Here is a 24591-nt window from a genome sequence, read left to right as displayed (position 1 = left end):
GGTGTTGGTCCACTGTGTTTTATCAAGGGCAGGGTCAATGCAGCTAGCTATCAGGAGATTTTGGAGCAGGTCATGCTTCCATCTGCTGAAACGCTTTATGGAGATGAATATTTCATTTTTCAGCACGACCGGGCACCTGCTCACAGTGCCAAAACCACTGGTAAATGGTTTACTGACCATGGTATTACTGTGCTCAATTGGCCTGCCAGCTCTCCTGACCTGAACCCCATAGAGAATCTGTGGGATATTGTGAAGAGAAAGTTGAGAGACGCAAGACCCAACACTCTGGATGAGCTTAAGGCTGCTATCGAAGCATCGTGGTCCTCCATAACACCTCAGCAGTGCCACAGGCTGATTGCCTCCATGCCACGCCGCATTGAAGCAGTCATTTCTGCAAAAGGATTCCCGACCAAGTATTGAGTGCATAACTGAACATAATTATTTGAAGGTTGACTTTTTTTGTATTAAAAACACTTCTTTTTTTGGTTGGATGAAATATGCACATTTTTTGAGATAGGAATTTTGGGTTTTCATGAGCTGTATGCCAAAATCATCAGTATTAAAACAATAAAAGACCTGAAATATTTCAGTTGGTGTGCAATGAATCTAAAATATATGAAAGTTTAATTTTTATCATTACATTATGGAAAATAATGACCTTTATCACAATATGCTAAAAGGACCTGTAAATCTGTAAAGTGGCAACTTCATTCAGGGATTGTATGAAGAGGAACCCTTACAAAAATAAGATTATTCAAGTGTGCAGTTAAACTAAAAATAAGAAAGTATACTTTCAGTCAATGTTTTTTTCATATCTTGTAATAATTACTTTAATGAGCTCATTGTTTCAGCCTAAAGTTAATATATGTTAGTGTCATGCAACAGAAGGATTCACACAGGTAGAGTGATAAACAGGTTTATTGAATGCGGATCGTACTGGTGTAAGGAATCAGGTAAGTGTTCTTTGTGGGAATGACGAGACCAGACCAGACAATGGTGAACTGCAGTGGGAAGAGTTATATAGTGCTGGATGAAGATTGGTGACAGGTAACAGCGATCTCTGTGATTGGGAAGGGCATGACTGGTGAGGGCCAGCGAGTATGATGGGAAATGTAGTGAGGAGGTGGTGACTAGCTGGTGACGTGACAGTTAGCTAACTGCATGATTTGTATTATCTTAGAACTGTACATTTCTAAAATATGGAAATAACTTGGACACAGTCACCTATGATAACAGATCACTCTAAATTGTAATGTAGACACATGCATTTGCTGTAAAGCTGCTTTGAAACGATGTGTATTGTGAAAAGCGATATACAAATAAATATGAATTAAATTGAATTTATTTATTCTCAGAAATATACTTTATGTACTTCTCAGAAATTTAAAATTACAATTAAGTATACTAGACTTATACTGACAGAAAAGTCTAAATCTATTTGGCATATCGGCCTACTTGAGCTCTTTAAGTAAATCTTAAAAGTATCATAGTATTCGAAGTATAGGCATGGCCTATTAAATAAAAAATTTCACATAGTTTTACATACTGTCTTATAATTGTACATGTATTTGGCTTCCAATAGAATAGATTTGTTTGAAAATGTTGATTTATACAGAAATCAGATAAGGTCCTAATTTTAGAGGATGTAAAATGTTGTAAGGATATAAGATGTAAAATGTGTAGTCCAGTGGTCTACATAGGAATTTAAATCAAATGTACTTTACTTGTTCTCCTCCATTGACGGAATTTTCCAAGTAGGTATAACTGCAGATCGGAGATCTCCAAAATGGGGCGTGAACTCCAAAAGTGGGCAGAACCTTCAAAATGGGGTGAGGTCTCCAAGAGCAGAGACTTTCACCATTGGCTCTGGATTCAGCCAATTGTCACAGAGCTCATGGCCAGTGGCATTCGGACTGGAGGTTACCTCCCGTGAGCAGTTTCAGCGCAGCACGTGGGAAAGTTCTTATCCTATGACTGTGTTCTAAGCAACGGGGGTGTCCCGGGGCTCGAGATTCGAAGGGAAGGAAATGTGTAAGAAATTTTAGTCTGTCTCGACCCAGATTCCACTCCAAAATATATTTTAGAATGAGCTCATCCCCAAAATGGATTAATTATCATAGAGATGAAGGAAGTGAAGTTATATTGTTTCTTCTCCATTTGGGTTGATCACATCCTGAGCAAATGGTAGTCAATTGTAGAATGGGAATGGGTATGGGACACCCGAGAACCTTCTCAGACAATGGGGTGTCTCAAATTCATTAATATACAGAACACAGCTTTTACAACAAGAGCAACTTCATTTACATTAAGAGTGGTCAAATGTAAGGATAAAAGGTTTAAGATTTGGATGTTCTGGATCTAGTCTGACGCCGATGAACCGGGGCCGGATATAGGCATGGGCAAGGAGGGGCAATGCCCCCCCAAATGCCTTGACTGCCCCCCCAAACGTGATGGCATGCAAAGATCCCAAATTTAAAAAAGATTTCAAGAAAAATGGTCAGAGTGAGCGCTCTCTGCTCTCTATCCCTCATTCAAAGTAGCTACTGATTGGTAGATGCATAGGGAGGGCGTGGCCGCTTCTCCGGCTTGTGGTGAACCTGCTGAGCTTCACGTCTCAGTCAGTCACTGCAGAGCGGAGCACGCAGACACACTGTGACAGTGACAAACTTTCCAATGAGATTCTTGTTGCAAAAATTATGTTGGAAAAATAATTCAAAAAGACTAATGATGATGAGAACGTAGAGTTTGTAGACCTCTCCACCATTTGCACATATCTACACGGGTATAAGAATGCCTTTCCTCAGCTCCATCGCATGTATGTGACCTCACTTGTGATTGGAATATCATCTGCATCATGCGAGAGCTCTTTCTCCACTTTGTCTCGTGTTCTTACCCCCTTCCGCCGCACTATGCTACATGAGAGAAAAAGAAATTTAGTTATTCTGGCTCACGAGAAGGCCATAACAACCGGACGCATTTTTTAGGACTTTTGCACAGAAAAGCAGACAACTGATGCTATAATGACTGATATAAGCCATGCGGTGTACAGAGATAAAGAAATTAAAAAAAAAAAGAAAAAAAAAGATTGAAATAAAAAACGAAAGGACAGACAAGACAGACAGACAGATAAAAATAAAAAAAAGATTTAAAAAAAAAAAAAGATAAATGCAGCCTCAACAGGGCACAAGCCAGTGTCCTATTTGTGCCGGTCCCTAGCCCGGGTAAATGCAGAGGGTAGTGTCAGGAAGGGCATCCAACATAAAACCTATAAGACAAATCAAATGCTGATAGCTGATAGCTTTGAGCTGATAGATTAGAGCTGGGCGATATAGGATTTTTTCATTTCACAATATATTTTTTCATTTCTGGCCATATCGATATATATCACAATATAAATCAAATCACTATATTTATCAAATTTAAATGTTCCGTTAAATGACTTGCCCCCCCCTGATATTATCCCTGCGATGAACCCAAGGTGCTTCGTGTACCTTGCCACTGCTATGCTGTAATAAACTTAATTTTTTAGATCTTCGACGTCCACATCATTTTTTCTTACAGTAATGACAACTAAAAAATGTGCAACTAGAAAAGTCCCATTGTCCGGTGAAGTCCGATTGGGGAGTTACAGATCTGCCTGGCATGGCGATCTCATATCGCATAATCTTATTAACTGCCATGCAGTCTATTTTCCTGGTTAAGGTTAGGGTTAGGTGTAGGGTAGGTTTAGGGGTTAAAATTTGTTGTAACATAGCATTGTGTAGAAAATCAGCACTGGGAAATCAGCTGTTGAGCGGAGTTTGTGCTGAACTAGATTGGTGGATAAAATCGTACATGTGTGTCATGTGCCTATCTGCGAATGAGAGGAAGCCACGCCCTAATTATGAGCTCCCACCCCCATTTGGAGATCTCCAGGCTGCAGTATTACCCTTCTCAAATTTTCCGGCAATCCGTGTTTTCACTGTTAATACGCTGTTACATATCTTCTTTAAGAGTACAGAATCTCCAGGTTCAAAACACAGCCGAAGAAGAAGAAGAAAAAAGCAATATAAAGCAATGCTTGTGTGTATGTAAAGTAAACTAATGCAAGTATCAGATATCAATGTCGACCCAGGAAGAGGTAATGACTGTGAAGCTTTAGGGGTGTTGATGGACTCGATCTACTCATGTTTTGATCATAGTTCTGAATCTGATCCAGATGTAGTCTTTGAGAAAAACTTGATTTTCTGGTTCAAAATGGTGCTTTTTTTCATGAAACTTACCCACATTTAAGTGTTGACAACAAAAAAAATGCATGAAGCTAGAATAAATGTTTTTTTTTTTAAAGGAGCGTTACAAGCCCAATCGTGCTGTGTAACACGAGAATGAACCTCAATGGTTCTTGCAGAACCTCAATCGTGCTGCGTAACACGAGGATGAACCTCATTGGTTCTCACATGTCAAGCGTACATGCTTGAGTTTCTGTTTACCATAACTTGTTAATTAGTGTTTATATGTGAGTAAAAGCCTAAATTCAATCTGTTTGTCATATAAAGCAATCGTGTCTCTTCAGAAAATTTGGACAAAACCACTGATTTCATATGGATTGGTTTTACGATCTGTTTATGAACTTTTTGAAGCATCAACGTGGTAGTTGCGTAGCTGTCAATGGAGGGACAGAAAGCTCTCAGATTTCATCAAAAATATCTTCATTTGTGTTTCAAAGATGAACTGAAGTCTTACAGGTTTGAATTGACATGAGGATGAGAAATTAATGACAGAATTTTATTTTTTGGGTGAACAATCCCTTGAACTAGTAGACTATTATTATACCTATAAATTATACCACAACTAATATAGTTGCAGTACAAATGAAAACGTTGTGGCGTTATAATACGCACTGCACAGGAGATTCGAGGGAACAATCTTTAATAACTCAGAAGAACATACAAGAGAAAAACAAAGCTACTACACTTAAACATTGATGAGACTGAACAATGAACTGAAAGAACTGAGTGCTTACATACACAGGGAGAGTAATCAACATAAAATAGAACATGTGCAGGAACTAATTAACACCCAGGGAAACTGACGATAACGGAACAGAGAAAATGAAACCAAAACAGAATATAACAGAATATAGGCCTACATGTCACAATTCTATTAGTACATTCAAATTAGTTTACTTACTACATAAATTATAATTATAATATACTTGAACTCACCTTAAGTATAAATAATAAAATTAACTTGAAATATATTTTTAATGTATTTTTTATAAGGTGGCATATAAGGTGGAACTTTTTTCATGTCAGATCCTTAGACCAACAATTTTCTTGATTTCTTCACAGTAATCCTGATGGTCCCACTAATGTTTGCTTGAAGGTGCTTGGCAAACTGCAATAAAAATGTTACTGTATATAATTGCATTACAGTAAAATCTAAAAAGTAACAAACAGACACGTTTTAGACTTTAACTATAGATTATTCTACTGTCGGCCAACTTTTTCTCATATGTCAGATTTTAAACAGAATGTTGTTTTCTTTCTGCCATGGGTACATACAATTTTTTTCATTGTAATTGCTATCTTGATATATATATTTTTTGTTCTTAATAATTTTTTGAGTCCAACAGTTTGACCAGCTAATGATCAAAAATCGGACAAAAAAGTTTAGATATAAATTAGCTTACCTTTTCAATATATGTAATGATTTGATCATTGCTCATCTCAACAAAGGATCTCATTTTTAAAGTTGCGTAAGCAAATGCTGTAATATCTATAAAATTCAAATGCAAATTAGATTAATTTCAGCATATGTGAAAATAACTGTAATAACAAAATATGGGAGGAGAGTAATAAGAAATTGCATGAATAAATCAAATAAATATGACTTACTTCGTGGGAGAGCATCTGTAGATGAAGATGTTGCTGGTTCAACTAATGTTGTTGGTCCAGCTGCTGTCATTGGTTCAGATGTAGATGCTGGTCTGGTTGATGTTTCTGCTGGAGTTTCAGTTGTTGTTGATGATGATGTTGTTGGAGCAGGGAATGTTGTTTGAGTTGTATCCATTGTTGTTGGTTCAAATGTAGATGCCGGTGTACTTGTTGTTTCAGTTTTAGGTGTAGATGTGGTTTCAGCTGTTGTTGATTGAACTACCCTTGTTGGTCCAGGTGTTGTTGTTGATTCAGATGTAGATGTGGACATAGTTGATGTTTCCATTTGAGTCGTAGATGTTGTTTCATTTATTGTTGGTTGAACTACCGTTGTTGGTCTAGCTATTGTCGTTGATTCAGATGTAGATGTGGGCATAGTTGATGTTTCCATTTGAGTCGTAGATGTGGTTTCAGTTGTTGTTGGTTGAACTACCGTTGTTGGTCCAGCTATTGTCGTTGATTCAGATGTAGATGTGGACATAGTTGATGTTTCCATTTGAGTCGTAGATGTTGTTTCATTTATTGTTGGTTGAACTACCGTTGTTGGTCTAGCTATTGTCGTTGATTCAGATGTAGATGTGGGCATAGTTGATGTTTCCATTTGAGTCGTAGATGTGGTTTCAGTTGTTGTTGGTTGAACTACCGTTGTTGGTCTAGCTATTGTCGTTGATTCAGATGTAGATGTGGGCATAGTTGATGTTTCCATTTGAGTCGTAGATGTGGTTTCAGTTGTTGTTGGTTGAACTACCATTGTTGGTCCAGCTATTGTCGTTGATTCAGATGTAGATGTGGGCATAGTTGATGTTTCCATTTGAGTCGTAGATGTGGTTTCAGCTGTTGTTGGTTGAACTACCATTGTTGGTCCAGCTATTGTCGTTGATACAGATGTAGATGTGGGCATAGTTGATGATTCCATTTGAGTCGTAGATGTGGTTTCAGTTGTTGTTGGTTGAACCACCGTTGTTGGTCCAGCTGTTGTCGTTGATTCAGATGTATATGTAGGCATAGTTGATGTTTCCATTTGAGTCGAAGATGTTGTTTCATTTGTTGTTGGTTGAACTACCCTTGTTGGTCCAGCTGTTGTAGTTGATTCAGATGTAGATGTGGGCATAGTTGATGTTTCCATTTGAGTCGTAGATGTGGTTTCAGTTGTTGTTGGTTGAACTACCCTTGTTGGTCCAGCTGTTGCAGTTGATTCAGATGTAGATGTAGGCATAGTTGATGTTTCCATTTGAGTCGTAGATGTTGTTTCAGTTGTTGTTGGTTGAACTACCGTTGTTGGTCCAGCTGTTGTCGTTGATTCAGATATAGATGTAGGCATAGTTGATGTTTCCATTTGAGTCGTAGATGTTGTTTCATTTGTTGTTGGTTGAACTACCCTTGTTGGTCCAGGTGTTGTTGTTGATTCAGATGTAGATGTAGGCATAGTTGATGTTTCCATTTGAGTCGAAGATGTTGTTTCATTTGTTGTTGGTTGAACTACCCTTGTTGGTTCAGGTGTTGTTGTTGATTCAGATGTAGATGTGGGCATAGTTGATGTTTCCATTTGAGTCGTAGATGTGGTTTCAGTTGTTGTTGGTTGAACTACCCTTGTTGGTCCAGCTGTTGTAGTTGATTCAGATGTAGATGTAGGCATAGTTGATGTTTCCATTTGAGTCGTAGATGTTGTTTCAGTTGTTGTTGGTTGAACTACCGTTGTTGGTCCAGCTGTTGTCGTTGATTCAGATATAGATGTAGGCATAGTTGATGTTTCCATTTGAGTCGTAGATGTTGTTTCATTTGTTGTTGGTTGAACTACCCTTGTTGGTCCAGGTGTTGTTGTTGATTCAGATGTAGATGTGGACATAGTTGATGTTTCCATTTGAGTCGAAGATGTGGTTTCAGTTGTTGTTGGTTGAACTACCGTTGTTGGTCCAGCTGTTGTAGTTGATTCAGATGTAGATGTAGGCATAGTTGATGTTTCCGTTTGAGTCGTAGATGTGGTTTCAGTTGTTGTTGGTTGAATTTCCATTTTTGGTCCAGCTGTTGTCGTTGATTCAGATGTAGATGTGGGCATAGTTGATGTTTCCGTTTGAGTCGTAGATGTGGTTTCATTTGTTGTTGGTTGAACTACCATTGTTGGTCCAGCTGTTGTCGTTGATCCAGATATAGATGTGGGCATTGTTGATGTTTCCATTTGAGTCGTAGATGTGGTTTCAGTTGTTATTGGTTGAACTACCGTTGTTGGTCCAGCTGTTGTCGTTGATTCAGATTTAGATGTGGACATAGTTGATGTTTCCATTTGAGTCGTGGATGTGGTTTCATTTGTTGTTGTTTGCTCTACCATTGTTGGTCCAGCTGTTGTTGTTGATTCAGATGTAGATGTAGGCATAGTTGATGTTTCCATTTGAGTCGTAGATGTGGTTTCATTTGTTGTTGGTTGAACTACCGTTGTTGCTCCAGCTGTTGTCGTTGATTCAGATGTAGATGTGGGTATAGTTGATGTTTCCATTTGAGTCGTAGATGTGGTTTCAGTTGTTGTTGTTTCCTCTACCATTGTTGGTCCAGCTGTTGTCGTTGATTCAGATGTAGATGTGGGCATAGTTGATGTTTCCATTTGAGTCGTAGATGTGATTTCATCTTTTGTTGGTTGAACTACCGTTGTTGCTCCAGCTGTTGTCGTTGATTCAGATGTAGATGTGGGTGTAGTTGATGTTTCCATTTGAGTCGTAGATGTGGTTTTAGTTGTTGTTGTTTGCTCTACCATCGTTGGTCCAGCTGTTGTCGTTGATTCAGATGTAGATGTGGGCATAGTTGATGTTTCCATTTGAGTCGTAGATGTTGTTTCATTTGTTGTTGGTTGAACTACCCTTGTTGGTTCAGGTGTTGTTGTTGATTCAGATGTAGATGTGGGTTCAGTTGATGTTTCCATTTGAGTCGTAGATATGGTTTCAGTTGTTGTTGGTTGAACTACCATTGTTGGTCCAGCTATTGTCATTGATTCAGATGTAGATGTGGGCAAAGTTGATGTTTCCATTTGAGTCGTAGATGTGGTTTTATTTCTTGTTGTTTGTACTACCGTTGTTGGTCCAACTGTTGTCGTTGATTCAGATGTAGATGTAGGCATAGTTGATGTTTCCATTTGAGTCGTAGATGTGGTTTCAGTTGTTGTTGGTTGAACTACCCTTGTTGGTCCAGCTGTTGTTGTTGATTCAGATGTAGATGTAGGCATAGTTGATGTTTCCATTTGAGTCGTAGATGTGGTTTCATTTGTTGTTGGTTGAACTACCCTTGTTGGTCCAGCTGTTGTAGTTAATTCAGATGTAGATGTAGGCATAGTTGATGTTTCCATTTGAGTCGTAGATGTTGTTTCAGTTGTTGTTGGTTGAACTACCGTTGTTGGTCCACCTGTTGTCGTTGATTCAGATGTAGATGTGGGCATAGTTGATGTTTCCATTTGAGTCGTAGATGTTGTTTCATTTGTTGTTGGTTGAACTACCCTTGTTGGTCCAGGTGTTATTGTTGATTCAGATGTAGATGTGGGCATTGTTGATTCAGATGTAGATGTGGGCATAGTTGATGTTTCCATTTGAGTCGTAGATGTGGTTTCAGTTGTTGTTGGTTGAACTACCGTTGTTGGTCCAGCTGTTGTAGTTGATTCAGATGTAGATGTAGGCATAGTTGATGTTTCCGTTTGAGTCGTAGATGTGGTTTCAGTTGTTGGTTGAACTACCATTTTTGGTCTAGCTGTTGTCGTTGATTCAGATGTAGATGTGGGCATAGTTGATGTTTCCGTTTGAGTCGTAGATGTGGTTTCATTTGTTGTTGGTTGAACTACGATTGTTGGTCCAGCTGTTGTCGTTGATCCAGATGTAGATGTGGGCATTGTTGATGTTTCCATTTGAGTCGTAGATGTGGTTTCAGTTGTTATTTGTTGAACTACCGTTGTTGGTCCAGCTGTTGTCATTGATTCAGATGTACATGTGGGCATATTTGATGTTTCCTTTCTAGTCATAGATGTTGTTTCATTTGTTGTTGGTTGAACTACCGTTGTTGGTACATCTGTTGTCGTTGATTCAGATATAGATGTGGGCATAGTTGATGTTTCCATTTGAGTCGTAGATGTTGTTTCATTTGTTGTTGGTTGAACTACCATTGTTGGCCCAGCTGTTGTAGTTGATTCAGATGTAGATGTGGACATAGTTGATGTTTCCATTTGAGTCGTGGATGTGGTTTCATTTGTTTTTGTTTGCTCTATCATTGTTGGTCCAGCTGTTGTTGTTGATTCAGATGTAGATGTAGGCATAGTTGATGTTTCCATTTGAGTCGTAGATGCTGTTTCATTTGTTGTTGGTTGAACTACCATTGTTGGTCCAGCTGTTGTAGTTGATTCAGACGTAGATGTGGACATAGTTGATGTTTCCATTTGAGTCGTGGATGTGGTTTCATTTGTTGTTGTTTGCTCTACCATTGTTGCTCCAGCTGTTGTCGTTGATTCAGATGTAGATGTGGGTATAGTTGATGTTTCCATTTGAGTCGTAGATGTGGTTTTAGTTGTTGTTGTTTCCTCTACCATTGTTGGTCCAGCTGTTGTCGTTGATTCAGATGTAGATGTGGGTATAGTTGATGTTTCCATTTGAGTCGTAGATGTGATTTCATTTGTTGTTGTTTGAACTACCGTTGTTGGTCCAGCTGTTGTTGTTGATTCAGATGTAGATGTAGGCATAGTTGATGTTTCCATTTGAGTTGTAGATGTGGTTTCATTTTTTGTTGGTTGAACTACCGTTGTTGGTCCAGCTGTTGTCGTTGATTCAGATGTATATGTAGGCATAGTTGATTTTTCCATTTGAGTCATAGATGTGGTTTCATTTGTTGTTGGTTGAACTACCGTTGTTGGTCCAGCTGTTGTCGTTAATTCAGATGTAGATGTGGGCATAGTTGATGTTTCCATTTGAGTCGTAGATGTTGTTTCAGTTGTTGTTGGTTGAACTACCGTTGTTGGTCCAGCTGTTGTCGTTGATTCAGATATCGATGTGGGTATAGTTGATGTTTCCATTTGAGTCGTAGATGTGATTTCATTTGTTGTTGGTTGAACTACCGTTGTTGGTCCAGCTGTTGTCGTTGATTCAGATATCGATGTGGGCATAGTTGATGTTTCCATTTGAGTCGTAGATGTGGTTTCATTTGTTGTTGGTTGAACTACCGTTGTTGCTCCAGCTGTTGTCGTTGATTCAGATATAGATGTGGGTATAGTTGATGTTTCCATTTGAGTCGTAGATGTGATTTCATTTGTTGTTGGTTGAACTACCGTTGTTGGTCCAGCTGTTGTCGTTGATTCAGATGTAGATGTGGGCATAGTTGATGTTTCCATTTGAGTCGTTGATGTGATTTCATTTGTTGTTGTTTGAACTACCATTGTTGGTCCAGCTGTTGTCGTTGATTCAGATGTAGATGTAGGCATAGTTGATGTTTCCATTTGAGTCGTAGATGTGGTTTCATTTGTTGTTGGTTGAACTACCGTTGTTGGTCCAGCTGTTGTTGTTGATTCAGATGTAGATGTAGGAATAGTTGATGTTTCCATTTGAGTCGTAGATGTGGTTTCATTTGTTGTTGGTTGAAATACCGTTGTTGCTCCAGCTGTTATCGTTGATTCAGATGTAGATGTGGGTATAGTTGATGTTTCCATCTGAGTAGTAGATGTGATTTCATTTATTGTTGGTTGAACTACTGTTGTTGGTCCAGCTGTTGTCGTTGATTCAGATGTAGATGTGGGTATAGTTGATGTTTCCATTTGAGTCGTAGATGTGATTTCATTTGTTGTTGGTTGAACTACCGTTGTTGGTCCAGCTATTGTCGTTGATTCAGATATCGATGTGGGCATAGTTGATGTTTCCATTTGAGTCGTAGATGTGGTTTCATTTGTTGTTGGTTGAACTACCGTTGTTGGTCCAGCTGTTGTCGTTGATTCAGATATCGATGTGGGCATAGTTGATGCTTCCATTTGAGTCGTAGATGTGGTTTCATTTATTGTTGGTTGAACTACCGTTGTTGGTCCAGCTGTTGTCGTTGATTCAGATGTAGATGTGGGTATAGTTGATGTTTCCATTTGAGTCGTAGATGTGATTTCATTTATTGTTGGTTGAACTACCGTTGTTGGTCCAGCTGTTGTCGTTGTTTCAGATGTAGATGTGGGTATAGTTGATGTTTCCATTTGAGTCATAGATGTGATTTCATTTGTTGTTGGTTGAACTACCGTTGTTGGTCCAGCTGTTGTCGTTGATTCAGATATCGATGTGGGCATAGTTGATGTTTCCATTTGAGTCGTAGATGTGGTTTCATTTGTTGTTGGTTGAACTACCGTTGTTAATCCAGCTGTTGTCGTTGCTTCAGATGTAGATGTGGGTATAGTTGATGTTTCCATTTGAGTCGTAGATGTGATTTCATTTGTTGTTGGTTGAACTACCGTTGTTGGTCCAGCTGTTGTCGTTGATTCAGATGTAGATGTGGGCATAGTTGATGTTTCCATTTGAGTCGTTGATGTGATTTCATTTGTTGTTGTTTGAACTACCATTGTTGGTCCAGCTGTTGTCGTTGATTCAGATGTAGATGTAGGCATAGTTGATGTTTCCATTTGAGTCGTAGATGTGGTTTCATTTGTTGTTGGTTGAACTACCGTTGTTGGTCCAGCTGTTGTCGTTGATTCAGATGTAGATGTAGGCATAGTTGATGTTTCCATTTGAGTCGTAGATGTGGTTTCATTTGTTGTTGGTTGAAATACCGTTGTTGCTCCAGCTGTTATCGTTGATTCAGATGTAGATGTGGGTATAGTTGATGTTTCCATCTGAGTAGTAGATGTGGTTTTAGTTGTTGTTGTTTGCTCTACCATTGTTGGTCCAGCTGTTGTTGTTGATTCAGATGTAGATGTAGGCATAGTTGATGTTTCCATTTGAGTCGTAGATGTTGTTTCAGTTGTTGTTGGTTGAACTACCGTTGTTGGTCCAGCTGTTGTCGTTGATTCAGATGTAGATGTGGGCATAGTGGATGTTTCCATTTGAGTCGTAGATGTTGTTTCATTTGTTGTTGGTTGAACTACCGTTGTTGGTCCACCTGTTGTCTTTGATTCAGATGTAGATGTGGGCATAGTTGATGTTTCCATTTGAGTCGTTGATGTGATTTCATTTGTTGTTGTTTGAACTACCATTGTTGGTCCAGCTGTTGTCGTTGATTCAGATGTAGATGTAGGCATAGTTGATGTTTCCATTTGAGTCGTAGATGTGGTTTCATTTGTTGTTGGTTGAACTACCGTTGTTGGTCCAGCTGTTGTTGTTGATTCAGATGTAGATGTAGGAATAGTTGATGTTTCCATTTGAGTCGTAGATGTGGTTTCATTTGTTGTTGGTTGAAATACCGTTGTTGCTCCAGCTGTTATCATTGATTCAGATGTAGATGTGGGTATAGTTGATGTTTCCATCTGAGTAGTAGATGTGATTTCATTTATTGTTGGTTGAACTACCGTTGTTGGTCCAGCTGTTGTCGTTGATTCAGATGTAGATGTGGGTATAGTTGATGTTTCCATTTGAGTCGTAGATGTGATTTCATTTGTTGTTGGTTGAACTACAGTTGTTGGTCCAGCTATTGTCGTTGATTCAGATATCGATGTGGGCATAGTTGATGTTTCCATTTGAGTCGTAGATGTGGTTTCATTTGTTGTTGGTTGAACTACCGTTGTTGGTCCAGCTGTTGTCGTTGATTCAGATATCGATGTGGGCATAGTTGATGCTTCCATTTGAGTCGTAGATGTGGTTTCATTTATTGTTGGTTGAACTACCGTTGTTGGTCCAGCTGTTGTCGTTGATTCAGATGTAGATGTGGGTATAGTTGATGTTTCCATTTGAGTCGTAGATGTGATTTCATTTATTGTTGGTTGAACTACCGTTGTTGGTCCAGCTGTTGTCGTTGTTTCAGATGTAGATGTGGGTATAGTTGATGTTTCCATTTGAGTCGTAGATGTGATTTCATTTGTTGTTGGTTGAACTACCGTTGTTGGTCCAGCTGTTGTCGTTGATTCAGATATCGATGTGGGCATAGTTGATGTTTCCATTTGAGTCGTAGATGTGGTTTCATTTGTTGTTGGTTGAACTACCGTTGTTAATCCAGCTGTTGTCGTTGCTTCAGATGTAGATGTGGGTATAGTTGATGTTTCCATTTGAGTCGTAGATGTGATTTCATTTGTTGTTGGTTGAACTACCGTTGTTGGTCCAGCTGTTGTCGTTGATTCAGATGTAGATGTGGGCATAGTTGATGTTTCCATTTGAGTCGTTGATGTGATTTCATTTGTTGTTGTTTGAACTACCATTGTTGGTCCAGCTGTTGTCGTTGATTCAGATGTAGATGTAGGCATAGTTGATGTTTCCATTTGAGTCGTAGATGTGGTTTCATTTGTTGTTGGTTGAACTACCGTTGTTGGTCCAGCTGTTGTCGTTGATTCAGATGTAGATGTAGGCATAGTTGATGTTTCCATTTGAGTCGTAGATGTGGTTTCATTTGTTGTTGGTTGAAATACCGTTGTTGCTCCAGCTGTTATCGTTGATTCAGATGTAGATGTGGGTATAGTTGATGTTTCCATCTGAGTAGTAGATGTGGTTTTAGTTGTTGTTGTTTGCTCTACCATTGTTGGTCCAGCTGTTGTTGTTGATTTAGATGTAGATGTAGGCATAGTTGATGTTTCCATTTGAGTCATAGATGTGGTTTCATTTGTTGTTGGTTGAACTACCGTTGTTGCTCCATCTGTTGTCGTTGATTCAGATGTAGATGTGGGTATAGTTGATGTTTCCATTTGAGTCGTAGATGTGGTTTTAGTTGTTGTTGTTTGCTCTACCATTGTTGGTCCAGCTGTTGTCGTTGATTCAGATGTAGATGTGGGCATAGTTGATGTTTCCATTTGAGTCGTAGATGTTGTTTCATTTGTTGTTGGTTGAACTACCCTTGTTGGTTCAGGTGTTGTTGTTGATTCAGATGTAGATGTGGGTATAGTTGATGTTTCCATTTGAGTCGTAGATGTGGTTTCAGTTGTTGTTGGTTGAACTACCATTGTTGGTCCAGCTATTGTCATTGATTCAGATGTAGATGTGGGCATAGTTGATGCTTCCATTTGAGTCGTAGATGTGGTTTCATTTGTTGTTGTTTGTACTACCGTTGTTGGTCCAGCTGTTGTCGTTGATTCAGATGTATATGTAGGCATAGTTGATGTTTCCATTTGAGTCGTAGATGTGGCTTCAGTTGTTGTTGGTTGAACTACCCTTGTTGGTCCAGCTGTTGTAGTTGATTCAGATGTAGATGTAGGCATAGTTGATGTTTCCATTTGAGTCGTAGATGTTGTTTCAGTTGTTGTTGGTTGAACTACCGTTGTTGGTCCAGCTGTTGTCGTTGATTCAGATGTAGATGTGGGCATAGTGGATGTTTCCATTTGAGTCGTAGATGTTGTTTCATTTGTTGTTGGTTGAACTACCCTTGTTGGTCCAGGTGTTGTAATTGATTCAGATGTATATGTGGGCATAGTTGATGTTTCCATTTGAGTCGTAGATGTGGTTTCAGTTGTTGTTGGTTGAACTACCCTTGTTGGTCCAGCTGTTGTTGTTGATTCAGATGTAGATGTAGGCATAGTTGATGTTGCCGTTTGAGTCGTAGATGTGGTTTCAGTTGTTGTTGGTTGAACTACCCTTGTTGGTCCAGCTGTTGTTGTTGATTCAGATGTATATGTGGGCATAGTTGATGTTGCCGTTTGAGTCGTAGATGTGGTTTCAGTTGTTGTTGGTTGAACTACCATTTTTGGTCCAGCTGTTGTCGTTGATTCAGATGTAGATGTGGGCATAGTTGATGTTTCCATTTGAGTCGTAGATGTGGTTTCATTTGTTGTTGGTTGAACTACCATTGTTGGTCCAGCTTTTGTCGTTGATCCAGATGTAGATGTGGGCATTGTTGATGTTTCCATTTGAGTCGTAGATGTGGTTTCAGTTGTTATTGGTTGAACTACCGTTGTTGGTCCAGCTGTTGTCATTGATTCAGATGTATATGTGGGCATAGTTGATGTTTCCTTTCGAGTCGTAGATGTTGTTTCATTTGTTGTTGGTTGAACTACCGTTGTTGGTCCAGCTGTTGTCGTTGATTCAGATATAGATGTGGGCATAATTGATTTTTCCATTTGAGTCGTAGATGTGGTTTTAGTTGTTGTTGTTTGCTCTACCATTGTTGGTCCAGCTGTTGTCGTTGATTCAGATGTAGATGTGGGCATAGTTGATGTTTCCATTTGAGTCGTAGATGTTGTTTCATTTGTTGTTGGTTGAACTACCGTTGTTGGTCCAGCTGTTGTCGTTGTTTCAGATGTCGATGTGGGCATAGTTGATGTTTCCATTTGAGTCGTAGATGTGGTTTCATTTATTGTTGGTTGAACTACCGTTGTTGGTCCAGCTGTTGTCGTTGATTCAGATGTAGATGTGGGCATAGTTGATGTTTCCATTTGAGTCGTAGATGTTGTTTCATTTGTTGTTGGTTGAACTACCGTTGTTGGTCCAGCTGTTGTCGTTGATTCAGATGTCGATGTGGGCATAGCGGATGTTTCCATTTGAGTCGTAGATGTGATTTCATTTGTTGTTGTTTGAACTACCGTTGTTGGTCCAGCTGTTGTCGTTGATTCAGATGTAGATGTAGGCATAGTTGATGTTTCCATGTGAGTCGTAGATGTTGTTTCAGTTGTTGTTGCTTGAACTACCGTTGTTGCTCCAGCTGTTGTCGTTGATTCAGATATAGATGTGGGTACAGTTGATGTTTCCATTTGAGTCGTAGATGTGATTTCATTTGTTGTTGTTTGAACTACCGTTGTCGGTCCAGCTGTTGTCGTTGATTCAGATGTAGAAGTGGGCATAGTTGATGTTTCCATTTGAGTCGTAGATGTGATTTCATTTGTTGTTGTTTGAACTACCGTTGTTGGTCCAGCTGTTGTCGTTGATTCAGATGTAGATGTAGGCATAGTTGATGTTTCCATGTGAGTCGTAGATGTTGTTTCAGTTGTTGTTGCTTGAACTACCGTTGTTGCTCCAGCTGTTGTCGTTGATTCAGATATAGATGTGGGTATAGTTGATGTTTCCATTTGAGTCGTAGATGTGATTTCATTTGTTGTTGTTTGAACTACTGTTGTTGGTCCAGCTGTTGTCGTTGATTCAGATGTAGATGTGGGCATAGTTGATGTTTCCATTTGAGTCGTAGATGTGATTTCATTTGTTGTTGCTTGAACTACTGTTGTTGGTCCAGCTGTTGTTATTGATTCAGATGTAGATGTAGGCATAGTTGATGTTTCCATTTGAGTCGTAGATGTGGTTTCATTTGTTGTTGGTTGAACTACCGTTGTTGGTCCAGCTGTTGTCTTTGATTCAGATGTAGATGTAGGCATAGTTGATGTTTCCATTTGAGTCGTAGATGTGGTTTCATTTGTTGTTGCTTGAACTACCGTTGTTGCTCCAGCTGTTGTCGTTGATTCGGATATAGATGTGGGTATAGTTGATGTTTCCATTTGAGTCGTAGATGTGATTTCATTTGTTGTTGTTTGAACTACCGTTGTTGGTCCACCTGTTGTCGTTGATTCAGATGTAGATGTAGGCATAGTTGATGTTTCCATGTGAGTCGTAGATGTGATTTCATTTGTTGTTGCTTGAACTACTGTTGTTGGTCCAGCTGTTGTTATTGATTCAGATGTAGATGTAGGCATAGTTGATGTTTCCATTTGAGTCGTAGATGTGGTTTCATTTGTTGTTGGTTGAACTACCGTTGTTGGTCCAGCTGTTGTCGTTGATTCAGATGTAGATGTAGGCATAGTTGATGTTTCCATTTGAGTCGTAGATGTGGTTTCATTTGTTGTTGGTTGAACTACCGTTGTTGCTCCAGCTTTTGTTGTTGATTCAGATGTAGATGTGGGTATAGTTGATCTTTCCATTTGAGTCGTAGATGTGGTTTTAGTTGTTTTTGTTCGCTCTACCATTGTTGGTCCAGCTGTTGTTGTTGATTCAGATGTAGATGTAGGCATAGTTGATGTTTCCATTTGAGTCGTAGATGTGGTTTCTTTTGTTGTTGGTTGAACTACCATTGTTGCTCCAGCTGTTGTCGTTGATTCAGATGTAGATGTGGGTATAGTTGATGTTTCCATTTGAGTCGTAGATGTGGTTTTAGTTGTTGTTGTTTGCTCTACCATTGTTGGTCCAGCCGTTGTCGTTGATTCAGATGTAGATGTGGGCATAGTTGATGTTTCCATTTGAGTCGTAGATGTGATTTCATTTGTTGTTGTTTGAACTACTGTTCTTGGTCCAGCTGTTGTTGTTGATTCAGATGTATATGTAGGCATAGTTGATGTTTCCATTTGAGTCGTAGATGTGGTTTCATTTGTTGTTGGTTGAACTACCGTTGTTGGTCCAGCTGTTGGCGTTGATTCAGATGTCGATGTGGGCATAGTTGATGTTTCCATTTGAGTCGTAGATGTGGTTTCATTTATTGTTGGTTGAACTACCGTTGTTGGTCCAGCTGTTGTCTTTGATTCAGATGTAGATGTGGGCATAGTTGATGTTTCCATTTGAGTCGTAGATGTGGTTTCATTTGTTGTTGGTTGAACTACCGTTGTTGCTCCAGCTGTTGTCGTTGATTCAGATATAGATGTGGGTATAGTTGATGTTTCCATTTGAGTCGTAGATGTGATTTCATTTGTTGTTGTTTGAACTACCGTTGTTGGTCCAGCTGTTGTCGTTGATTCAGATGTAGATGTAGGCATAGTTGATGTTTCCATTTGAGTCGTAGATGTGATTTCATTTGTTGTTGTTTGAACTACCGTTGTTGGTCCAGCTGTTGTCGTTGATTCAGATGTAGATGTGGGCATAGTTGATGTTTCCATTTGAGTCGTAGATGTGGTTTCATTTGTTGTTGGTTGAACTACCGTTGTTGGTCCAGCTGTTGTCGTTGATTCAGATGTAGATGTGGGCATAGTTGATGTTTCCATTTGAGTCGTAGATGTGATTTCATTTGTTGTTGCTTGAACTACTGTTGTTGGTCCAGCTGTTGTTATTGATTCAGATGTAGATGTGGGTATAGTTGATCTTTCCATTTGAGTCGTAGATGTGGTTTTAGTTGTTTTTGTTAGCTCTACCATTGTTGGTCCAGCTGTTGTTGTTGAATCAGATGTAGATGTAGGCATAGTTGATGTTTCCATTAGAGTCGTAGATGTGGTTTCATTTGTTGTTGCTTGAACTACCGTTGTTGCTCCAGCTGTTGTCGTTGATTCAGATATAGATGTGGGTACAGTTGATGTTTCCATTTGAGTCGTAGATGTGATTTCATTTGTTGTTGTTTGAACTACCGTTGTTGGTCCAGCTGTTGTCGTTGATTCAGATGTAGAAGTGGGCATAGTTGATGTTTCCATTTGAGTCGTAGATGTGATTTCATTTGTTGTTGTTTGAACTACCGTTGTTGGTCCAGCTGTTGTCGTTGATTCAGATGTAGATGTAGGCATAGTTGATGTTTCCATTTGAGTCGTAGATGTGATTTCATTTGTTGTTGTTTGAACTACCGTTGTTGGTCCAGCTGTTGTCGTTGATTCAGATATAGATGTGGGTATAGTTGATGTTTCCATTTGAGTCGTAGATGTGATTTCATTTGTTGTTGTTTGAACTACCGTTGTTGGTCCAGCTGTTGTCGTTGATTCAGATGTAGATGTGGGCATAGTTGATGTTTCCATTTGAGTCGTAGATGTGGTTTCATTTGTTGTTGCTTGAACTACCGTTGTTGCTCCAGCTGTTGTCGTTGATTCGGATATAGATGTGGGTATAGTTGATGTTTCCATTTGAGTCGTAGATGTGATTTCATTTGTTGTTGTTTGAACTACCGTTGTTGGTCCAGCTGTTGTCGTTGATTCAGATGTAGATGTAGGCATAGTTGATGTTTCCATGTGAGTCGTAGATGTTGTTTCAGTTGTTGTTGCTTGAACTACCGTTGTTGCTCCAGCTGTTGTCGTTGATTCAGATATAGATGTGGGTATAGTTGATGTTTCCATTTGAGTCGTAGATGTGATTTCATTTGTTGTTGGTTGAACTACCGTTGTTGGTCCAGCTGTTGTCGTTGATTCAGATGTAGATGTGGGCATAGTTGATGTTTCCATTTGAGTCGTAGATGTGATTTCATTTGTTGTTGCTTGAACTACTGTTGTTGGTCCAGTTGTTGTTATTGATTCAGATGTAGATGTAGGCATAGTTGATGTTTCCATTTGAGTCGTAGATGTGGTTTCATTTGTTGTTGGTTGAACTACCGTTGTTGGTCCAGCTGTTGTCGTTGATCCAGATGTAGATGTGGGCATTGTTGATGTTTCCATTTGAGTCGTAGATGTGGTTTCATTTGTTGTTGGTTGAACTACCATTGTTGGTCCAGCTGTTGTCGTTGATCCAGATGTAGATGTGGGCATTGTTGATGTTTCCATTTGAGTCGTAGATGTGGTTTCAGTTGTTATTGGTTGAACTACCGTTGTTGGTCCAGCTGTTGTCATTGATTCAGATGTATATGTGGGCATAATTGATTTTTCCATTTGAGTCGTAGATGTGGTTTTAGTTGTTGTTGTTTGCTCTACCATTGTTGGTCCAGCTGTTGTCGTTGATTCAGATGTAGATGTGGGCATAGTTGATGTTTCCATTTGAGTCGTAGATGTTGTTTCATTTGTTGTTGGTTGAACTACCGGTGTTGGTCCAGCTGTTGTCGTTGATTCAGATGTAGATGTGGGTATAGTTGATGTTTCCATTTGAGTCGTAGATGTGGTTTCATTTATTGTTGGTTGAACTACCGTTGTTTGTCCAGCTGTTGTCGTTGATTCAGATGTAGATGTAGGCATAGTTGATGTTTCCATTTGAGTCGTAGATGTGGTTTCATTTATTGTTGGTTGAACTACCGTTGTTGGTCCAGCTGTTGTCGTTGTTTCAGATGTCGATGTGGATATAGTTGATGTTTCCATTTGAGTCGTAGATGTGGTTTCATTTATTGTTGGTTGAACTACCGTTGTTTGTCCAGCTGTTGTCGTTGATTCAGATGTAGATGTGGGCATAGTTGATGTTTCCATTTGAGTCGTAGATGTGATTTCATTTGTTGTTGTTTGAACTACCGTTGTTGGTCCAGCTGTTGTTGTTGATTCAGATGAAGATGTGGGTATAGTTGATGTTTCCATTTGAGTCGTAGATGTGATTTCATTTGTTGTTGTTTGAACTACCGTTGTTGGTCCAGCTGTTGTCGTTGATTCAGATGAAGATGTGGGCATAGTTGATGTTTCCATTTGAGTCGTAGATGTGATTTCATTTGTTGTTGTTTGAACTACTGTTGTTGGTCCAGCTGTTGTTGTTGATTCAGATGTAGATATAGGCATAGTTGATGTTTCCATTTGAGTCGTAGATGTGATTTCATTTGTTGTTGTTTGAACTACTGTTGTTGGTCCAGCTGTTGTTGTTGATTCAGATGTAGATATAGGCATAGTTGATGTTTCCATTTGAGTCGTAGATGTGATTTCTTTTGTTGTTGTTTGAACTACTGTTGTTGGTCCAGCTGTTGTTGTTGATTCAGATGTAGATATAGGCATAGTTGATGTTTCCATTTGAGTCGTAGATGTGATTTCATTTGTTGTTGTTTGAACTACTGTTGTTGGTCCAGCTGTTGTTGTTGATTCAGATGTAGATGTAGGCTTAGTTGATGTTTCCATTTGAGTCGTAGATGTGGTTTCATTTGTTGTTGGTTGAACTACCGTTGTTGCTCCAGCTGTTGTCGTTGATTCAGATGTATATGTGGGCATAGTTGATGTTTCCTTTCGAGTCGTAGATGTTGTTTCATTTGTTGTTGGTTGAACTACCGTTGTTGCTCCAGCTGTTGTCGTTGATTCAGATATAGATGTGGGCATAATTGATTTTTCCATTTGAGTCGTAGATGTTGTTTCATTTGTTGTTGGTTGAACTACCAGTGTTGGTCCAGCTGTTGTCTTTGATTCAGATGTAGATGTGGGCATATTTGATGTTTCCATTTGAGTCATAGATGTGGTTTCATTTGTTGTTGGTTGAACTACCGTTGTTGCTCCAGCTGTTGTCGTTGATTCAGATGTAGATGTGGGCATAGTTGATGTTTCCATTTGAGTCGTAGATGTGGTTTCATTTGTTGTTGGTTGAACTACCGTTGTTGCTCCAGCTTTTGTGATTGATTCAGATGTAGATGTGGGTATAGTTGATGTTTCCATTTGAGTCGTAGATGTGGTTTTAGTTTTTGTTGTTTGCTCTACCATTGTTGGTCCAGCTGTTGTCGTTGATTCAGATGTAGATGTGGGCATAGTTGATGTTTCCATTTGAGTCATAGATATGGTTTCAGTTGTTGGTTGAACTACCGTTGTTGTTTGAACTACCATTGTTGGTCCAGCTGTTGTCGTTGATTCAGACGTAGATGTAGGCATAGTTGACATTTCCATTTGAGTCGTAGATGTGGTTTCATTTGTTGTTGTTTGAACTATCATTGTTGGTCCAGCGGTTGTCATTGATTCAGATGTAGTTGTGGGCATAGTTGATGTTTCCATTAGAGTTGTAGATGTGGTTTCAGTTGTTGTTGGTTGAATTACTGTTGTTGTTCCAGCTGATGCCATTGGTTCAGATGTAGATGCTTGTGTTGGTGATGTTTCTGTTTCATCTGTAGTTGTAGTTTCTGTTGTTGGTGGAGGCATTGTTGTTTCTGTTTGGTTTGTAGATGAGATTTCAGTTGTTGTTGTTTGAATTGCAGTTGTTGGTCCAAGTGTTGATGTTGGTTCAGATTTAGATGGTGACGTAGTTAATGTTTCTGGTTCAGTTGTAGATGGGGGTTCATTTTTTGTTGGAGCAGGGAATGTTGGTTGAGTTGTACTCATTGTTTTTGGTTCAAATGTTGATGCTTGCATAAATGATGTTTCTGTTTCGGATGTAGATGTGGTTTCAGTTGATGTTGTGTGAACTGCAGTTGTTGGTCCTGGTGTTGTCGTTGAATCCAATATAAATGCTTGCGTAGTATATGTTGTAGATATGACTTCGGTTGGTTTAGGTTCAGCCATTGTTGTTGGAGCAGATTCATTTACTGCTATAGTTGAATTCTCTGTTTGATCTGCAGATGTATTTTCTTGAGTTGTTGGCTGTGCAGCTGGTGATGTAAAATAATTAAATAAATTCAAAGCTTTAATAGATAAAATTGAAGAAAGGCATAAAATGGCAGCAAAAGTGACTTATAGTGGAAAAAAGTAGCAGGCTTTTATTTGAAGCAGGCTTTTATTAGAGGCAGGCCTTTATTTCTAATTCCATCTTTTTGATAAATAATAGGATTTGGCCGATGGACGATGCAATCATCTATTGCGATGGCTGAAAGACATCACTATGTTGAGACGGCATCGCGATCCCCCCGCCCCCCATGTTTCCATGGTGACACATCATGCTTGGCATGTGATTCACCACAGCCAAAATAGCGCTGTATCATGACAGATTTAGCTTTTTTATTTCTAAATATTAACAAACTTGCTTATCATGTCATCAACTATCTTCTATTCAGATTCTCAAATACATGCAAGGGAGTTTGTTTTGTCGTTTAAAAAACCTTTATAACTGATCTTGATCTGTAGATTTTTGTTTGGGCCGCAGTTCAGAGATTCCTGTCTGTTGGATTTATTACAGCACGTGAATTAATCAGTTTCTCCCGAAATACATGAAAGTGGCTGGTGAACTGGGAGAAGAATAGAGTAAACTGTATAGTTACTTACACTGTCTATCTGATATGAATAAAACACCTTGGCAAATATATTTGAATGAATTGTTATTGCTGCTTCCATAGACACCATTGTGTATTTTACAAACTATAAATGTATTGTTTTGCTATAAATTATATGTATTTAAATGTCTGAAATCTAAAATAAACATTTTGTGGTTAAAAACACTGAATAGTTGTGAAACGGTATGACCAGCGCTGAAAGTCCGTCTTTAGCCCAGCACCAGCAATAGCGCGAAAGCACAGTTTGAATTTGGCAGTGATGTCATGTCACTGTATGTCCACTCCTAATGGTCAGCTGCTGCAGAGCGTGCCAAAGTCGAAATTGCTGATGAGATGTAGAGGAAAATATCTAGTAGAAAATTAGTATGTTACGTTATGTCATTAAATGAAAGGCACTTAGGAGATTACCTATCAACACTAAATTTTCCCCGGCCTTAATTTAACACCGGCCTTTATTTGTCTGTGTTGACCCCGCCCCCGGCCACTATCAGAGGTCCGGCATTTAATTGACTACCGGTTTTTATTTGAGGAATTACGGTACCTCTAGTTTTATTTTCTTCCATTTGCGCTCCATTTTTCTGACTGCTCTCTTAAGGGCCTGAGTGTGCTCGTTGTACCATGGCGTTGGAATATTCTTTAATCTTCTTTAAGCGCAAAGGAACACCTCTTCACACACCTCTTTAACATTAATTTTAGTGATCTCCGACTGGCAAAGTCGAACATCATTAGTGCCAACGTGAATAATAATCTTAGAGAATTTAAAATTAGCATTAGCCAGCACTTTTAAATTTACTTTGATGTCAAGCGCTCTGGCTCCCGGCAAACATGTGACTATGGTGGCTGGTGTCTCTATTTTCACGTTCCGTGT

General features: G+C 39.1%; 1 protein-coding gene across 1 annotated transcript in view; it reads right to left on the bottom strand.

Moving 5' to 3' along the window:
• Window positions 1–24591, bottom strand: part of LOC143710765 (uncharacterized) — a 59262-nt gene that overhangs the window by 29911 nt on the left and 4760 nt on the right. The window contains exon 2 of the mRNA XM_077201906.1: window positions 5877–23105. Within this exon, the coding sequence (XP_077058021.1) occupies window positions 5877–23105 (17229 nt within the window). The remainder of the gene's footprint in view (window positions 1–5876; window positions 23106–24591) is intronic.

This window comes from Siphateles boraxobius, unplaced genomic scaffold, assembly GCF_051911475.1.
Source record: "Siphateles boraxobius isolate OS27281-9 unplaced genomic scaffold, OSU_SipBor_1 118, whole genome shotgun sequence".
Taxonomy (NCBI): domain Eukaryota; kingdom Metazoa; phylum Chordata; class Actinopteri; order Cypriniformes; family Leuciscidae; genus Siphateles; species Siphateles boraxobius.
The sequence above is the reverse complement of the archived record's forward strand: the minus strand, read 5'-3'. Positions and strand labels throughout refer to the sequence as shown.